The sequence below is a fragment of the Annulohypoxylon maeteangense genome (genome assembly GCF_022496945.1).
Source record: "Annulohypoxylon maeteangense strain CBS 123835 unplaced genomic scaffold GGS22scaffold_2, whole genome shotgun sequence".
Lineage (NCBI taxonomy): Eukaryota > Fungi > Ascomycota > Sordariomycetes > Xylariales > Hypoxylaceae > Annulohypoxylon > Annulohypoxylon maeteangense.
In genome coordinates this window covers 802,575-818,341 of record NW_025953249.1, presented here as the reverse complement: position 1 = coordinate 818,341, position 15,767 = coordinate 802,575, and the positions used below count along the sequence as shown (strand labels likewise).

Below are 15,767 nucleotides of genomic sequence, written 5' to 3'. Positions count from 1 at the left end.
GCTATTGAAGTGTTAATCAACGCAGCATCAACCCAGCCTTGTAAATGGAATTTACACTGGAAAAAAGATACTGTGAAAATTGATTGAGCGAGAGAAGAGATCGGATCTAGGTATGGACCCATTTGCTTGTTTGACTCCCCGACGAGAATATAAACATAGTGAATAGTGGGTAAAATATAAGATCTATGCTGATTCGACCCTCACTGAGAATTGTTAGTAGCTAGACCGTCTAGAATGAGACAGAAATTCGACAACAGCCCTATGCATATACCAAATGAATATGCCAGATCATGGCTTACCAGATCATCCTCTGGTTTGATTGAGGCATAATATAATGCATCAATCCAATCGCTTACTGTGCATCTCGTCGAGTAAAAAGCTCTTGGGTTGGACAATGCGGATCATCTACTTTAAGATTTAACGTCCGCGCAACGAAGCAATTTAAGCTTAATATATCCCCGAACCTGCTACACGGTAAGCGAAAGAAATAAGCGAAGGAAACGACAAAAGACTCTTACTAACACTATAACAACGAACAATAAGCTCTTTTTTTCGTCTGTCCACGCGGGCGGAAGTTTCTAATTTGCGCAAACTTGCGCGGCGTTGACAGGATTCACTCCTTCGTGGGACACGATCCCGGGCTTTTGGGGGTTCTCACAAACATTCATTGAAAATTTAAATTGACCCGATTGCCTGAATCGATGTGTCTGATAAGTAATGTCTCACATCGCACCGCTATTATTTAGCGGTTCCGGAACTTGTCGGTGTCGGTTGCGAGGAAACTCATCCCGCTCGTTCCTGGGCAGGTGAATAACATGGCAACGGCGATGGATATGTCAGATACTGCGAAGAGTATGGATACAGGCAACATGGTTGACATGGGCGATTCCCAAATGTCGATGACTTTCTTCTTCTCATCCACGACGTCACTCTTTTCAAAAGCATGGACGCCTACCAATTCAGCCGAATATGCTGGTACTTGCATCTTTCTAGTTGTTCTGGCGGTTATCATGCGCTTCATGCTAGCGCTGAAACCTGTTCTCGAGAAGTCGATATGGAATGCAGTTGTCGGATCCAGGGGACAGCTGATACCGAACGATGAAGCTGGCTATCAAAAGGGAGACATGGCGACTCGACCACCTCTCATGCGCGTTTATGGCGATATGCGAAGGCGTTGGGCAGCATGGAGATTCAAGACTAGTCTCAGCAGGGCATCTTTCGAGCTCTCACTAGCGACTATTGGGTATTTGCTGTAGGTTTCCGTCTGGTGATAAGGAATTATCCACAGCTTCCGTGATGCCCTTGTTGCTAACTGAAACATAGGATGCTTGCAGTTATGACGATGAATGTTGGATACTTCTTAGCCGTCCTAGGTGGTCTTTTCCTCGGAACATTCATTGTTGGAGATTTGGCGGCGGACAATTCCTTGTATCAAGATCATCATTGCTGATTAATGATGATATACTGCGGTGAGATGGAGGCGATGAATAATAGGTTACTTGACGGCCCGGGTGGACTAGACGCATAATGTTGTAATGTACTGTATATACGTTTGATCTGATATATCGTTGAAGATATTAAACGAGTTTGATGAGTCTTTTCTGTGTCGTCATGCATCTACAATATCACTTATCATTTTCTGGAAAACTTACTCTAGGAAGTTTCCTTCACGACATAATTCAATTGCGGGAGGCTGGGAGTAGATTTCAATATGTTGGCTCCCCCTGATTCTGTCTGACGTGGCTTATGCTGTACGACCCAGGATGGTAGCAACAAAGCGACATGATTGATGTAGATTGCCGTCCATAACCTGGAACAGATATAGTTTTCAACCGTGACATGCCGTCACCGGTCGACGCAGACGACGTAACGAGCGGGATGTTGCAGCGCTGATGGATTTAGTTGAATGGTTGAGTACCGGAACTCCACTTTAGGCGTCAGGGGAATCGCGAAAACCCGATCTTTTGTCTTTCAGATCTCCAGTAACAATTCCGGTAACCAATAGATAAGCCTGGATATCTAACCCACGGGCATTATCAGCCACGTGGGGCTACCTACCTTAGGCGCATTTTCTTCTGCAAGGTGCCTTCTGTATTTTGAATATTTCTTTTTCTATTCGTCACTTCCATTCTTCACCTCTTAGTTTTATGTTAGTTATAATTCACGTAGGCCGCTGTTTGTGTCCTGACAATCTTCAACTCATCCCAAGGACGGTTTGGACTGGTGGAATTCGCTTACCCTAACAGATGCCATTTCCTTGAGCAATTCGGTCATTTGCTTGGTATCCTGTCATATCTTTGATTGTAGATTGCCCCGCCTTCTTCGTCGCACGTCCACTAATCTTTTGTGCTCTGGAATACCGCATTTACCACAGGACCCTAGTTAGAGTTCCCTAATCTGTGGACGGTGCAAAATGTCTTCTAATGCTGGAAGTGAGGAGAATGTTGGTGAGTACGACATTCCTATATTCCGCGAATTCTACTTATCTAAACGGAATATCTGTGTAGATCCTGGTGTTGTAATCACCCCTAAGGTTTCCGAACCCTGGTCGGTCGAAAAAGTGTTGGCGAAGATTCACCCTGCAGCTCCCGTCGAGGACTCCAATTCACCAGTTCCCTTCTTCCACATCCTCGAGCGATTGAAGACAGGAAAACGGGAGGGATGGCGGCGGTTCGGTATCAAGAGGTGAATTGTCTGTTATACCTAAAAACATAGCTAGAGCTAACAGTTGGAATAGAGGCGAATCGATCGCTGACCACATGTATCGCATGTCGCTAATGACCCTCCTGTGCCCTCCATCGCTCGCACCTAAAGTCGATCTTAATAAATGCATGAAAATGTGCCTAATTCACGACATGGCCGAGTCGATCGTAGGAGATATTACACCCGTAGATGGCGTCCCGAAACCGGAGAAAAGCCGTCGCGAGGCCGAGACGATGGACTACATTTCCAAGAACCTTCTGGGAAAGGTATATGGAGGTCTCGCGGGACAAGAGATCCGAGCGATTTGGCAGGAGTACGAAGACTCTGTGACAATAGACAGCCTGTTTGTTCACGACATAGACAAGATGGAGCTGTTGTTGCAAATGGTGGAGTATGAGAAGCGGGTAGATAAGCGGCTCGACCTTGGCGAGTTCGCATATGTGGCTACCAAGGTGGTGTTGCCGGAAACTCAGGAGTGGGCGAAAGATATCCTCAAGGAACGTGATGAGTTCTGGGGCACGGAATCGCACGTCCACGGCGAAGCTGGGATGAATGGCGGTGTGAAGGAGGCCACGTCCAAAGGCCAAGATGCTTATTACTCCAAATGAGCGGTCCGGCCTGAAAGGAGGTCTGACGTAGTGATATGTGAAGCATGATACTAGTTCTGTATCAATACCGAATGTTTTGGTCGATTTTTTGCTTCATGCCGGACATAGAGGATCACCACATCGAACGGGTAGAATGGGATGGGAACTTCGGAATGGTTGACATAGAATAGGTACGTAGATGGAGACGAAACTTATGGTTATGATTAATAACGACATATTATTATGCAAATTTATTGATGATAAATCTCTCAATCCAGCCATTATGAATAAGGGAATATCTACATTCTATAAAGTACGAATCCTATCTACAGAGTAGATATTCATCGACTTGAGTTATGAAGTGGGTGGATCGCATTTTGTTAGTGCCCCGCGATGGCCCACTATATTAAATCCGGGACCCTGGCCCGCTAGCAAATTGTACCTAACCTTTCCTGCCTTCCAATAGCAACGCTTGGTCCAACTCTACAGGGCTGCACTGTTGACATCCAAGCTTCCTCTTTCCACAATTAATTCTGACCCGGCAACGAACAAGTTCAAGGGTTATCTCAACAATTCAAAGCTTCTAGAAATCAAAGTTTAATCATTTCTATCCCCCATCTGTCAACATTCGGGATCCAAGTGTCTAAGACAACTTGGAAGCTATCAAGATTCCAAGAATTCCAGATTTTATACTATATCATCTCCAATCCTGCACATCGTCAATCCAGCCAGTTTAGTACAAGTATTTCGTCATTCTATTAGCTATCGCATTGCCACGTTAGTACTGGCTACCCTTCGCTGGACCAGCGGGATTCCTGCTAAACAAGTAGATGTCTTTCATCGCATCTCGGTAACTCAGTCACGATTTTACACCTCGATTACACTAAATCTCGTCAAACGATGTTTTACAAAGTTACCACCAACTCAGCATAACCGCAATCTACTAGTTGTCGAGCTTACCTATCAAGCTATCCAGGCAGACGTGAGCTAAAAGTAAGACAATAGAGGTAGGAGCCACCAAACCGACAGCCAATTCGATCCCTCACAGGTGTCGTCACACAACCTTAGGGACATTACTAGCAGGGTACGCCCCGAGACCACGCGAACTCAAAAAGAGGCTTGTGATCACGAGCTCCAAATTTTTATCCCACCCTCCGCCAGTCTCTTTTCTATTTGTCCTCTTTAATTCTTACAAGACAACCTACACTAGCGACGGCAACATCGTTTGCGTTGCATCCTAAACATCTACACGACGACAGAATCACGACGAATAATAGTATTGAGGGGCACGAACAATTAATATTTACGGATGTTCAGTTTTGTTGGTGGCTGCTGACACTTTGTCATCGTCATCGTCATCGTCAGTGCTATCATACTATGATAACAAACTAATTGCCATTCCGTCTTATCCAACCATCAGCGCTCGTCATCTTTTAAACAACAGAAGCCTCACAAAATCGACCGTATCGTTTTATACGGGCTATTAACTTGATAAAGTTTTATTTCAAGTCTAGGAATTATCTGTCCAACTCGAATTGTTGCTCACCGCCTTTAACCCGAACCTTCGCACATTACAATGTCATTCGGACCACAGGTGGTCATGCCTGGCGCGTTCCACTTCGAAGCTCCTAATGGAACTCCCATGCCTGGTGTCCACCCTGGAATTTTCCGACCTCCTATATCATCGTCTCCCTCTAATTCTATGTATCTGGGGAAGTCTACTGGAAACTTTTACTCTGATGCGATGACGCCAGGCCAAAATACAAAGAGAAAGAGACGGGGATACGGAGAATCTACACCTATGAATGACATAAGATCAGACTATGATGGCACGCACGAAGAGAAGACCGAGATGAATAGGTATGCTGGAGAAGGAGGAAGACGATACGTTTTAGCCGGCCACATGGAATCCCCAAATGGAGTGGCTCCTACGGATATGAATAGTGCGCTGGAAGATAGCGTTTATTCTGATATAGATTATAGGCGTGTGCTAGCTTCTAAACGACCACACTCCGAGATCGAACCATCCACAAACTACGCAACCCTAACACAGCCGTCTCCCTCCCAGTCGCAACCACCTAACGGATGGGGTTCTTTTGCCTTAAATACGATCGGTGGAGTCGTCGGTAAGGTATTCGATTTCTGCACGGTCGGCGTATTCCGTGGCTTCTACGCGGGAGGCGGGAGAGGTTACGACATGAACACACCGCCTCAATTTTCAAATTCGAATGGCCAGGTTTGGTGTAACGAACATGATATTCCTACGCTTCCTAGCTTGGATCCTACTGGAACGTCTAGCGGGTTTCCACAGTCAGACTACTCCCCGTTCCAATACGAGCGAGAAACGCCGGAATCGACACCCCCGCCGGCAGCAAAAAGACGTCAAATCAACGATGGGCTTACCGGAGATGAGGGGCTTGGTAGGAATTGGGTCATGGTTCAGGACCAACCTGAGACCACGAGGCCGCAGAGTAGGGCGTCCCGAGCGCCCACTAATTACACACATCAGCAGCAAGCATTCGCTCCGGTTCTTCGTCGCCGTATTGGTAGACCTGTGAGTCGAGTGAGTACTCCGAATTTTGCTCGACGCCAATCCGGCAGGATGAGCCTTGCGGGATCTGTGTCTCTACCCAGCCGAGAGCCGGCAAGTTTTGCTTCACCTCGGGCTCAATCCCCCGCTCCCGCATATACTCCTAGTAGAATTCCGATTCCAAGCCGCCCTCAAACGCCATGCGCCATTTCACCTGCTCGCCTTTCGCAACACCCTTCTTTCATTCCCAGCCCTTGCATCCAACCGAAACGTAGCCACCAGAGGACTCATAGTACGGCCTCGGCTGCATCAGCACCATCCAACAGAATGAAGCGACGCGACTCGGTACAAGAAATAGGAAATAACAGTCCTCGATTGGATGCCGAGGCGAAGAATTTGGCAGCTAGAAGAATCCAGGAGGAGATGGAGACCGACTGGAAGATGAACGACCTCAATGCCAGACTACGAGATATGATCCGACAGGGAAAGGAGGCTCTGGGTACTACGATCGAGGTCGACGGAGATGGCGACGTGGGGGGTTTGGATCACTGGGAGAGTGAATGAAGAAAGATGTCTAAACAACGGCAAATTCTTAACAGTCTATTTTATGACTATAGTGGATGAGGCTGTGGGCCTGGTGATGTGTGCTAGCACCTGACAAAAAACTGGCGTTTTTGAGTTATTTGCTTGCCTGCTTTTAGAGCCATGATTCGACGCGGACATGATACCAACTTTGACGCTTCTTACTTCGGTCGGAATTACAGCACCCACCCTAGATACAGCTACACGCTCCAGGCATGCCTTGGACTTTTGGAGTCGGCAATTTATGAATTTTAATGATTGCAATGCGGTTACCTGATATTACGACCTTACTCTTCCGAATTAAATATTATAGCTCTCCAATGCTAAAAAGTTAAAGTTTATAATATCCTTCTACTTCACGATGAGTTCATCTAGGTACCTTGAGATTGCGGATCGAGAAAGTATCGACTCAAACTGCATGTTACCAAGAGACGAAACTCAAGCATTCAACAAAGGCTACTGGTTACCTAGGTACACAACAAACCTAGGACACTAGCACAATGGGCAAGCTTTCATCCCATATTAAGTCTTTGTAAAGTAACTAGTATCACAGCATGACAAGAGTTGGTGCGTCATACACGCGAGCTGAGTCCTGGAGATGGTGAATGGACGTCTTAGTCAACTTCTTATTCGGAGAACCCACCTCCTTGGTGTACGGTTGGGACCTCTTTATATCAGAAACGATACCTAACAATGGAGTTGTTCCATGCAGAAACAATAGACACAATAACCAAATTCCACCCTCTTGTTCACGAATCTATTCGCCTTCATCCTTTAGACACTGGATATTGATATTCACCATCTTCCGATGAGCTTACCATCACCAAGTATCATACATAAATTGCCCTATCTCTACGATCAACTAACGTGTTCCGCCATTCCTCGAACTCATTAGCCGACAGCCAAAAAAAGAAACGAGAAATGGGCCAGTATCTCAGCAGACGGAAAGCTAAGCGTGATGGTACACCTAGGTGCTATGTCATGCAAGATCAGCAATGGGTCTACCATGATCCGTCTAGCAGCTCATTCACCTACTCGCCCGTCTTCACACACGGCCGAAATCCCAAAGTTTGTGTCACGGAAATCACGAACCCGAACTTGAGGCCATATTACGAACGTTCGACCTGGACGGTATAACTTGACGGGGGAGCGAGAGAGGAAATAAAAATCCTTGATATGGACGATGATTCTTGATAGTCGAATCATAGGTTTACCCCAATGTTAGGTAAGTAATCAAGAGGTTTTATGGTGTCTAGAGGATCAGTATCAAATTTTCTTGTCCTGTGACATCTTGCGACTTCTGGTTGGGAGACTCAGGGGCGGCAACTTTAGCATCCAGCTATGAGGGTGATTTGAGTGATGCGTGGCAAGTGGACAATAACTTCAATAAATCCTATATGAATCACGCTGTTAATGATTCCCTGCGTAAATATATTGGAATAGGTGTAACAAGAAACCGACCTATCTATCAAGGCATATAAATATAACTAGATTCCTCAGTTCATTAATCTTCCCATCTTCCATCCGAGTGCATCTCTTCTAATTTCAACTCTAACGGGAACAAATCAATTCAGCGCGCCTTTTGCTAAATTTAACAAGAAGATACAATGGGTGCAATGATCAGCAAGCTTCGCGATAGGGCCGCCGCACGCCAGCAGGCTGGGGGTCAGTGGGCTGGACCTCAGCAGCAGGGTGGTGCTCAATGGGCTGCACCTCAACAGGCCCAGTGGGCTGGTCCACCTCAACAGGCTGGACCTCAGTATCAATCTCCGAGACGTTCGGAACACAGATCGCATCATGGGCACCATCCCGCAGGTCACGGGCATCATCACCATCATCATCACCACCACGACCGTCGCCGTCACCATCACCACTACCACGGTTGAAATGGGAGGCCAGAAAAATGGAAGGCCTGTTCGCTACCCTTCTGTCAACCCAGAGCTGGGATATCGCGTCGTGGGGAAACTCGTGCTAGATCGTCGAGAGATAAGCTAGGCGACAACTCTCTAGCTTATGGATTAGTGGTTATACTTAGTTGGTAGCGATAGGGGGGAGGAAAATTGGCGTATGAAATGGAAAAAGAGATGAAATAGTAAATAATATACCTGCATGCGGCAAAGTCGTTTATAATTACCTATGATATTTTCTCACGGCGACCGGGGTCAAATTTTCGCCGTAGTTTACATCTCTCGTGATTTCTGCCTGATTGCTTTCTAGGTATCATCCTTCAACTCTCATCTAAGCTCATAAATTGCTTCCTCTTAGGATACCTAGGTGCCTACGGTATTAAATTGACATGTACCGCTATAATGGCTTTGTCAATTCATAAACTCATCGAACCTAACCCCCCACGTTCATTTTCTCTCACAGCTCTTCCCACTGAACTTCTTAATTCTATCGTGTCTTACCTACCCAATCGCGACATTAAGAACGTACGGCAAACATGCAAATTTCTACATAGAATAGCTCGCCTGCGGTTATCCAGGGTGTTTTTATCGCCTAATCCGCGCAATATTGAGGTATTCCGCGCCATTGCGGACCACGAAGCGTTCCGCAAGGATATCGTAGAGATCGTCTACGATGATGCGCGCCTAACTAGGCCCCCTGTCCTACCACAGAGGGGGACCTACGAATATGAACCCGAGGAGGCTTGGGACGAGGAAGAAAGCCTTGAAACTACAGGAGCTCCATTCTGGTTTGTACAGGCATGCAAGGACAATGCGTTTGACTTGAATTCACGCAGGATCAGCGATGTAGATACCCCGGACCACATCGCAAGATCCAAACAAATCGCGGCACAAATGACCTACCAGGAGTCGTGGAATCACTATCAACACCTACTCCAGCAGCAAGACCCCATCTTGCGCACCGACGAGGACATCCGCGCATTAGAGTACGGCCTAACCCGCTTCCCCGCACTAAAGCGAATCACCATCACCGCCGCAACCCACGGCTTCCTATACACCCCCCTATACGAAACCCCCATGATCCGCGCCTTCCCCTACGGCTTCAACTACCCCACCCCCCGCGGCTGGCCCTGCGCCGCAGACGGCGACCCCCTCCCCTCAGCCGAAGACTGGATCGACGAGCCCCACAAAAACAACTGGCGCGGCGCGCGCAAAGTCCTGCACACACTCGCGCACCACGCGCACCCCATCACCGAGCTCGTCATCGACGCGCGGTACCTGCAAACGGGGCTCAGCAGCCGCATCTTCGAACAGCCGTGCGCCGAACACGCGAACCTCGTGGCCGTTCTGGGTAAACCCGGTTTCCGCCGTTTAGACCTCGATCTCCTCGTAAACGCCCAGGAATACCTCGGGTGGCCCTGCTTCCGGCGCGGATTACTGCGCGCCGCACTGGCGAACGCGACGGGGTTGGAACACGTGACGCTCCGGACGAATGTGTGCCATGATCCTGATGCGCGGGCTACGGTTCGGGGAAGCGCGGGGAGGATTGAGAATTTGGTTCCGCTGCGTACGGTGTTTCCTGTGGAGAAGTGGTCGTGTCTGCGACACTTCGGGTTATCTAATTTTCTCGTGGTGCAGGAGGATGTGATTGCGTTTTTGGCTGCGCTGCCGACGACGCTGAGGACTGTGGAGTTGAGCTTTTTGGGGTTTTTGGATAATGGGGGGTGTTATAGGACGTTGCTTGAGGGGATGCGGGATACGCTTGACTGGAGGGGGAGAGATGAGGAGGCGCGGCCGAGGGTTACGATTGGGGTGGAGATGGTGGCTCAGCCGTGTTCGGGACGCGGTATTTGGGTTGATAGGGAGGTTGATGAGTTTTTGTATAGGGGTGGGGAGAATATGTTTGGGCAGCGCGGTTGGGGGGGCAATCAGATTTGTTACGGGGTGGGAACGGTGAGGGATGCGTTTGATCCGGCTTTTGAGAGGCCATGGGTTGATTATGAGACGTATCAGAGGTTGGGGATATACAAGGGGACGCCTAGGCCTTTGAGAAAACCGGTGGTGTAGACAACGGTTTGATAGAGCGAGCTGGAATTTAGTTGTTGAGATGGGGGACTTGTAAAGGATTGCTGCAATTGAAAGACCCTGGGCTTCATATTTCAGTGCTCAGCTAAACCTTAAGGTGGTTTTTTAGATTATTTAGCGGGTGTGCTCCCTGAGCTATAGTGGGGAACCACTAATTCTGGGGATAAGACCACTGTAAATTTAGCTCACACGGCACTGAATCCTGCTTCTATCATCATTTCTCACCCGAAATGTTTAGCTAAGCCTCTTCAACCGCAATTAGTACCGTACCAAAGCTTGTAGCACCTAATTAACTGTTAATTCATCGTAAATTTATAGTTTGACGATACAAACGTTTGGAAAAAAAGAAACCGTCAACTACGCGTTTTTTTATTTAATCGTTTATATTTTAGATTAGTGTTTACTTTTTTTCCAAACGTTTGGAGATTCTAAACGTTTAATATGAAGTCTTCGATATACCTAAACGGAAAGCTACAGGAACTAGCGGATAGGTGTTTCAAACAAGTAAACGAGCCAGATCAGGTTGAATCATCTAGCCTTCTACGTTTTTACGATTTTTACGATTTTTACAATTACAAGATTACCTACCTATCTGCAAAAGCTGCAGTTGAGTCTCAAGTTACTAGCAAATCGGATAGACTGGAGGTCCTGGGGGTCCTGGAAATCCTGGAGATCCTGGAGGTCCTGGAGATCTTGGAGGTCCTGGAGATCCTGGAGGTAAACCTGGTATGTATGGGATAGGTAGACTTCTTCAAAGACGTCTTCAGGGACTTGGAGGTTTTGAAGATGAAGAAAAAAAAAAAGAAGAAGGATTGGAGGTAGGTAGGTGGGATTAAGGTCTTATATAGATTTTAGGTAGACGGATTGGATTAAAATAATAACTGAAAGGGTTACATATACCAGATTAAGGACTTGGAATAGTTCGAGCTATCGCTAAACATTTATTTGAAAGAAACGTTAGACTTCTTCTAAACGTTTAAAAATATATAACGTTTAAATATAAGTAATCGTTTAACTTTATAGATATTTAACTAGTTAAACATTTATAAAATTAAACCATATATTTATGGGTTTAAAAAAAACTACGCGTTAATTAGAATGGGGTGGCCTAGCTAAGTAATCAAAGCCTTTTATGTAATCAAATTCTAACTAAGTATTACCTAATGAACTTCAGATTATGTAATTCATTCCTGATTAGTCAGTCAACTTCGAGGGTGCCATGGCGTGGAAGGGCGGGGTTCTCATATGGCATAGTCAGATCCTTACTGGTCAGCCCCTCATTACATAATCACATCTGCTTTGGGGGCTCAGGGGGCATGCTACTTGTTTTTACGATATATGTCAGAAGCTTGGCATAGATAGGTAATGATGAAAGTTCCATGAGAGCGATACCAATCATCTGATACTATTTACATCGTTTGATTTCGATATGGAGAGATATATGTACTGGAATTTCCCATCTTACGAGGTATATGTACAGTTTAAAGGCACTAAACACAAAATGTTAGTAAAACCAACCATTGCTACCGTGAAAATATCTGCTTACCTGTGAATAAGTAGCGTTTTGATACGTGCAAGTGTAAGGCGCTGTGCACTGGAAGCTACCCGTCCAATTAAGCCCCCCACATTGAGCCGACTGTGATTGCGCCTGAGACAAAGACAAGCTAAGAATCCTCTCTGATGCGTGTTCAGCCGCGATGACGATATATGCTGAAGGATTGGTGGTAATGTGGCCAGGGAAGATACTAGCGTCGACGACGAACAAGTTGTCCGTCCCATAGACCCTCGTGTCGAGATCTACTACAGCCGAGCCGTTCGCTCGACCATCATCGCTTCCTAGCTTATTAGTTCCTGAAAGCTGTTAGACATTGCCGTTATTAAAAGTCAAAGATAGAAACTAACCAATCCAATGGTTCGAACGTCGGTTGGTGTACGAAACGAGCATCTGAGATCATTAGCTTGATGTTCCCACGAGCAGGGGGCGCTGTGTTACATCATTAACGAAGTCTTCGACTGTCGTATTAGCAGACGGGTATGTCCAAGTCAGATTCCGGACATTAGAGAGGGCCGATTGAAGGTTTTTTATCCCCTGAATAACTGCTTGAACATCGTTCTCATCGCGCAGGTATGGCAGTGTGGAGACAACGGTGTTCAATGCTTTCGTGATCGTCATTCGACCCCTCGATGTGGCACCGCGTCCAAGATACTGGCTCATGGTCATAGCGGCTACTTGAGTTAGAATTTGCGCATTAAAACAAACACCATTGAGGACAAGAAATTCTTACTTCCACTGGGTGTGCCATCGCTTCCCTCAACCCTAGCAGTCCATTGGAGTTGACGGACAATTCCATCATCGCCTGTGATTTCGTCCCAGAACCTTCAGAGCGTTAGGCAGTTATTACTAGAGTGTTGGGATAAGTGCTTACATTGGCCCAATATTTGGAGCCGCTTGGGCGAACATACCCGACCGAGAATCTTTCGCCTGAAGTTAGTCAAATACACTTTTAAAGATTTAGAAGGTTAGGTATTTGATCGAGGTTGTATATAACTCACTGATGTATTGATCCTTATCTGTTGTATTGGGGTTGTCCCAGGCTCCATAGTAATCGTAGAAGACCACGTCGGGATGCGTGATGACAGTGTCGGTCTATGTGGGAAGTCAGTATGCTTAAAATCGTTTGAAATTCAGGGGTTATCGGACATTTGTATGATCTTCCAAGTTGTATCCAACAGGCAAATCAATCCAAGAGGTATTCGAGATCATTGATGGTCCATCAGCTGACGACTGGACAACAGCCAATTGATCGGCCGGACCAATTCCACCTAAATAAGTTAGAAATGCAGCGGACATAGATGTTTTTGGGGGACGGGTGCCTTACTTCTCAGCAGGATCTTGGCCGATCCAAAAGTCCCAGCAGATAGGATGACTCTACCCGTAACTGATGTGACATTGACGGTGCCTGCATACCCACCCTCTAGGAACGGTTCAACCTCTATACCAGTGATATGACCACCGGTTCGGACGACTCTCTTTACTGACGTATTCGTCCATAAATGGAAGTTTGTACGTCCATTGGCTGACACTAGGTAAGTAGCCATAGGACCGCCCCTTTCACCACCAGAAAACATGAAGGGTGTGTGAGAGTAGGTATGATTCTTTTCATCAGGTACGTCATTCGCAGTAACCTCAGCCCACCCTGCAGTCTTCAAACCACCGCTAAGAACCTCAAAGCCTTGTTGATAATACATTTTCCCGTCCATTGACGGAGCGTATGTTCCCGGAATGCGAGAGAATACTCGCGACGTCGCAGCAGCCATATCTGCTGATTTCCATCCAGTAGGAAAGTTATAATCCCAGTCCAAAGAGTACGGCTGGATCAAATAGTTAGCACCTATTCAAGGGCATACTTGGAGGATAACGTACCTTCCACCATAAGCCTGCGTTGACGGCCGTTCCGCCACCCAGCACACATCCTGCCATCTGATCCGTATCGGTGCAAGCAATACCTGTCGAGTCAACCCATATTTGGTTACATAGACCAGGAACGTCGAATCGAGTCAAGTTCGTACCATCCAACCACTCTGGCTTCAATGACCCGCCCCATCGGCCGGAGGATGGGGGCCCCTTTTCAATGAGCAAGACACTATTTCCGGCCTCGCTCAATTTATCGGCTAGCGGGATCCCGCCAGCTCCTGCACCAACTACGATATAATCGTAAGTAGCCGTTGGAACGGGAACGCCTGTAGCGCTAGTAGTAGTAGTTGTGCTTACAGATGTAGTGGTCGTAGGTGTTGTTGTCCCGCAGCTACCAGTCACGGTAGCAGTGGCTTTGGAAACCCATTCGGTATAGGATGGATTAGCAGCAGCCGAGTCTAAGTTGGCGTTATATAAGCTGTCGCCATTGCTGTGGAATTGAAGGGCGATATCAGCTGGGCAGGCTGGGTTCGTTGGAGCCTTGAGTGAGCTAGCCCAGCCTAGCAATAAAGTGCCGCTACTGGTCGATGCAGAACCCGTCGCCCCGTCTTGATCCCAGGAGAAACAGTTTTGACATCTAAAGATGACACTGAAGTGGTTCTCATCGATGGTTGAAGATATCTGAGTCAACGTAGCATTGCCAGTGTAAACAGCCGGAGCGCTGTATCCAGTGGCAAAACGGAACGACGTCAATACTTGATCTTCGTATGGCCAGGCCATGAGAAGCAGGCTGTTCGTCATCGTGCCTCCGAATGATATGCCACACCAGGCATTTGTCGTCGTGCCATTCGAACCGCATTTCTATCCAAACATTAGTGTATTAGCACGGAATTACTGGGTTTGATACTGACCAGATATCCTATGAGCTCATTCGCATTTGTGGTTAAGGCATTCTCGGGAAGCGCAACGCCGAAAGTGTAGCCACCTACGATAGAGCCACTGACAGCGCCGTTTGCTTTATCCGGAACTATCCACGTGTCAAAGGTTATGCCGGTGGCACTGTCCGTATATGCGGTCGGGGTGCTATTCTGGCAGAGACACTTCTGGGCATCTATACCGCATTAGTAAGAACTGGGTCTGCAGCCATGTTAGGGATTGCTCACTTAAGACTACTAGAAGCAACAGTGCTTTTACTAGAGATCCGAAATGAGCCATGTTGAGAATCTTGTCCGGGGACTTAATCAAACACACGCACAGTATAAAGCAGAGATCTCGACTTTCAGGAGGACGCTTTGGAGTAATACCTTATATATGACTGTAAACGCAGGGGACGACCCAGACAAGCATATTTGAGCTGACGAAAATTGATGCCGAATGTAACTTGGCTAGGTAACTCCCCTGGCAGGTATTCATTATCGTCAAAGCTACCCTACGTCATATATGTGATAGGAGGAAATCCATGACGACCGAGTCCGTCGTCGCGCTGCCATGGTCTCCTTGCATTATCACAAGTCAATGCTCCTTAAGGCTCATGCTAGAGAGACCGATTAATGCTAAGGTCCGGAGATAAAGTGGGGCGCGAGTAGTAAACCTGGAAGTTAGTCGCGGCTCTAAGTCCCAGGACCGGATTCACAGAACGACATTGGACGCTCTAGACGTTCGATGTAATTCCGGTCCAGCATCGGGCGGGCTGTACTCGGCTCTCGTGCATATGCTGACAAACTAATAAAGGAAAAGCTCCGTATGGTCGAACATGTGCTGGGTTACCATAGAAGCTATGCCACTCGTGGTCTTAGGATCAACTAGAAGCATTCAAAGTAGTATGGACGCAGCATGGATGGAGTAGCATGGATCTCTTGGTTAGACCGAGTACACCTAGATCGTAGCCGACCTGCCGCTTCTATCGACGGAGTAGCAGCGGAGTTCTTAAGAAACGGATGCATGTTGACGTGCTTCGC

General features: G+C 47.1%; 6 protein-coding genes across 6 annotated transcripts; 5 read left to right on the top strand and 1 right to left on the bottom strand.

Moving 5' to 3' along the window:
• Positions 1–522: 522 nt before the first annotated feature.
• GGS22DRAFT_63142 (Ctr copper transporter family-domain-containing protein) lies at positions 523–1,885 on the top strand. The gene is made up of 2 exons (XM_047967608.1): positions 523–1,252; positions 1,324–1,885. The coding sequence occupies exons 1-2, from the start codon at positions 816–818 to the stop codon at positions 1,448–1,450; spliced, it is 564 nt and encodes a 187-aa protein (XP_047822630.1). The 5' UTR covers positions 523–815; the 3' UTR covers positions 1,451–1,885.
• Positions 1,886–2,118: 233 nt separating this feature from the next.
• Positions 2,119–3,561, top strand: GGS22DRAFT_152361 (HD domain-containing protein). The gene is made up of 3 exons (XM_047959671.1): positions 2,119–2,447; positions 2,508–2,685; positions 2,738–3,561. The coding sequence occupies exons 1-3, from the start codon at positions 2,414–2,416 to the stop codon at positions 3,309–3,311; spliced, it is 786 nt and encodes a 261-aa protein (XP_047822629.1). The 5' UTR covers positions 2,119–2,413; the 3' UTR covers positions 3,312–3,561.
• Positions 3,562–4,545: 984 nt separating this feature from the next.
• On the top strand, positions 4,546–6,854 carry GGS22DRAFT_63098 (uncharacterized protein). Its single transcript, XM_047967606.1, has one exon. It carries the CDS (start codon positions 4,867–4,869, stop codon positions 6,382–6,384), a length of 1,518 nt encoding a protein of 505 aa, XP_047822628.1. The 5' UTR covers positions 4,546–4,866; the 3' UTR covers positions 6,385–6,854.
• Positions 6,728–7,826, top strand: GGS22DRAFT_152358 (uncharacterized protein). Its single transcript, XM_047959670.1, has one exon. It carries the CDS (start codon positions 7,324–7,326, stop codon positions 7,537–7,539), a length of 216 nt encoding a protein of 71 aa, XP_047822627.1. The 5' UTR covers positions 6,728–7,323; the 3' UTR covers positions 7,540–7,826.
• A 183-nt stretch (positions 7,827–8,009) lies between these two features.
• On the top strand, positions 8,010–10,376 carry GGS22DRAFT_184370 (uncharacterized protein; the record flags this gene model as incomplete). Its single annotated transcript, XM_047964186.1, has 2 exons — positions 8,010–8,161; positions 8,864–10,376. 2 exons carry the CDS (start codon positions 8,010–8,012, stop codon positions 10,374–10,376), a joined length of 1,665 nt encoding a protein of 554 aa, XP_047822626.1.
• A 1,395-nt stretch (positions 10,377–11,771) lies between these two features.
• On the bottom strand, positions 11,772–15,024 carry GGS22DRAFT_196654 (carbohydrate-binding module family 1 protein; the record flags this gene model as incomplete). Its single annotated transcript, XM_047965868.1, has 12 exons — positions 11,772–11,884; positions 11,941–12,245; positions 12,297–12,339; positions 12,388–12,620; positions 12,680–12,771; positions 12,821–12,869; positions 12,948–13,041; positions 13,096–13,217; positions 13,274–13,766; positions 13,819–14,670; positions 14,721–14,920; positions 14,973–15,024. The coding sequence occupies 12 exons, from the start codon at positions 15,022–15,024 to the stop codon at positions 11,876–11,878; spliced, it is 2,544 nt and encodes an 847-aa protein (XP_047822625.1). The 3' UTR covers positions 11,772–11,875.
• Between the last annotated feature and the right edge of the window lie 743 nt (positions 15,025–15,767).

What these genes read in the sequence shown, in the direction of transcription:
- GGS22DRAFT_152361 (XM_047959671.1), top strand. Translation starts at nt 2,414, where the DNA reads ATGTCTTCTAATGCTGGAAGTGAGGAGAATGTTG. An exon ending in TGGAAGTGAGGAGAATGTTG is followed by an intron (nt 2,448 to 2,507) that starts GTGAGTACGACA and finishes ATATCTGTGTAG; the next exon opens with ATCCTGGTGTTGTAATCACC. An exon ending in CGGCGGTTCGGTATCAAGAG is followed by an intron (nt 2,686 to 2,737) that starts GTGAATTGTCTG and finishes CAGTTGGAATAG; the next exon opens with AGGCGAATCGATCGCTGACC.
- GGS22DRAFT_63142 (XM_047967608.1), top strand. Translation starts at nt 816, where the DNA reads ATGGCAACGGCGATGGATATGTCAGATACTGCGAAGAGTATGGATACA. An exon ending in GCGACTATTGGGTATTTGCT is followed by an intron (nt 1,253 to 1,323) that starts GTAGGTTTCCGT and finishes ACTGAAACATAG; the next exon opens with GATGCTTGCAGTTATGACGA.
- GGS22DRAFT_63098 (XM_047967606.1), top strand. Translation starts at nt 4,867, where the DNA reads ATGTCATTCGGACCACAGGTGGTCATGCCTGGCGCGTTCCACTTCGAA.
- GGS22DRAFT_152358 (XM_047959670.1), top strand. Translation starts at nt 7,324, where the DNA reads ATGGGCCAGTATCTCAGCAGACGGAAAGCTAAGCGTGATGGTACACCT.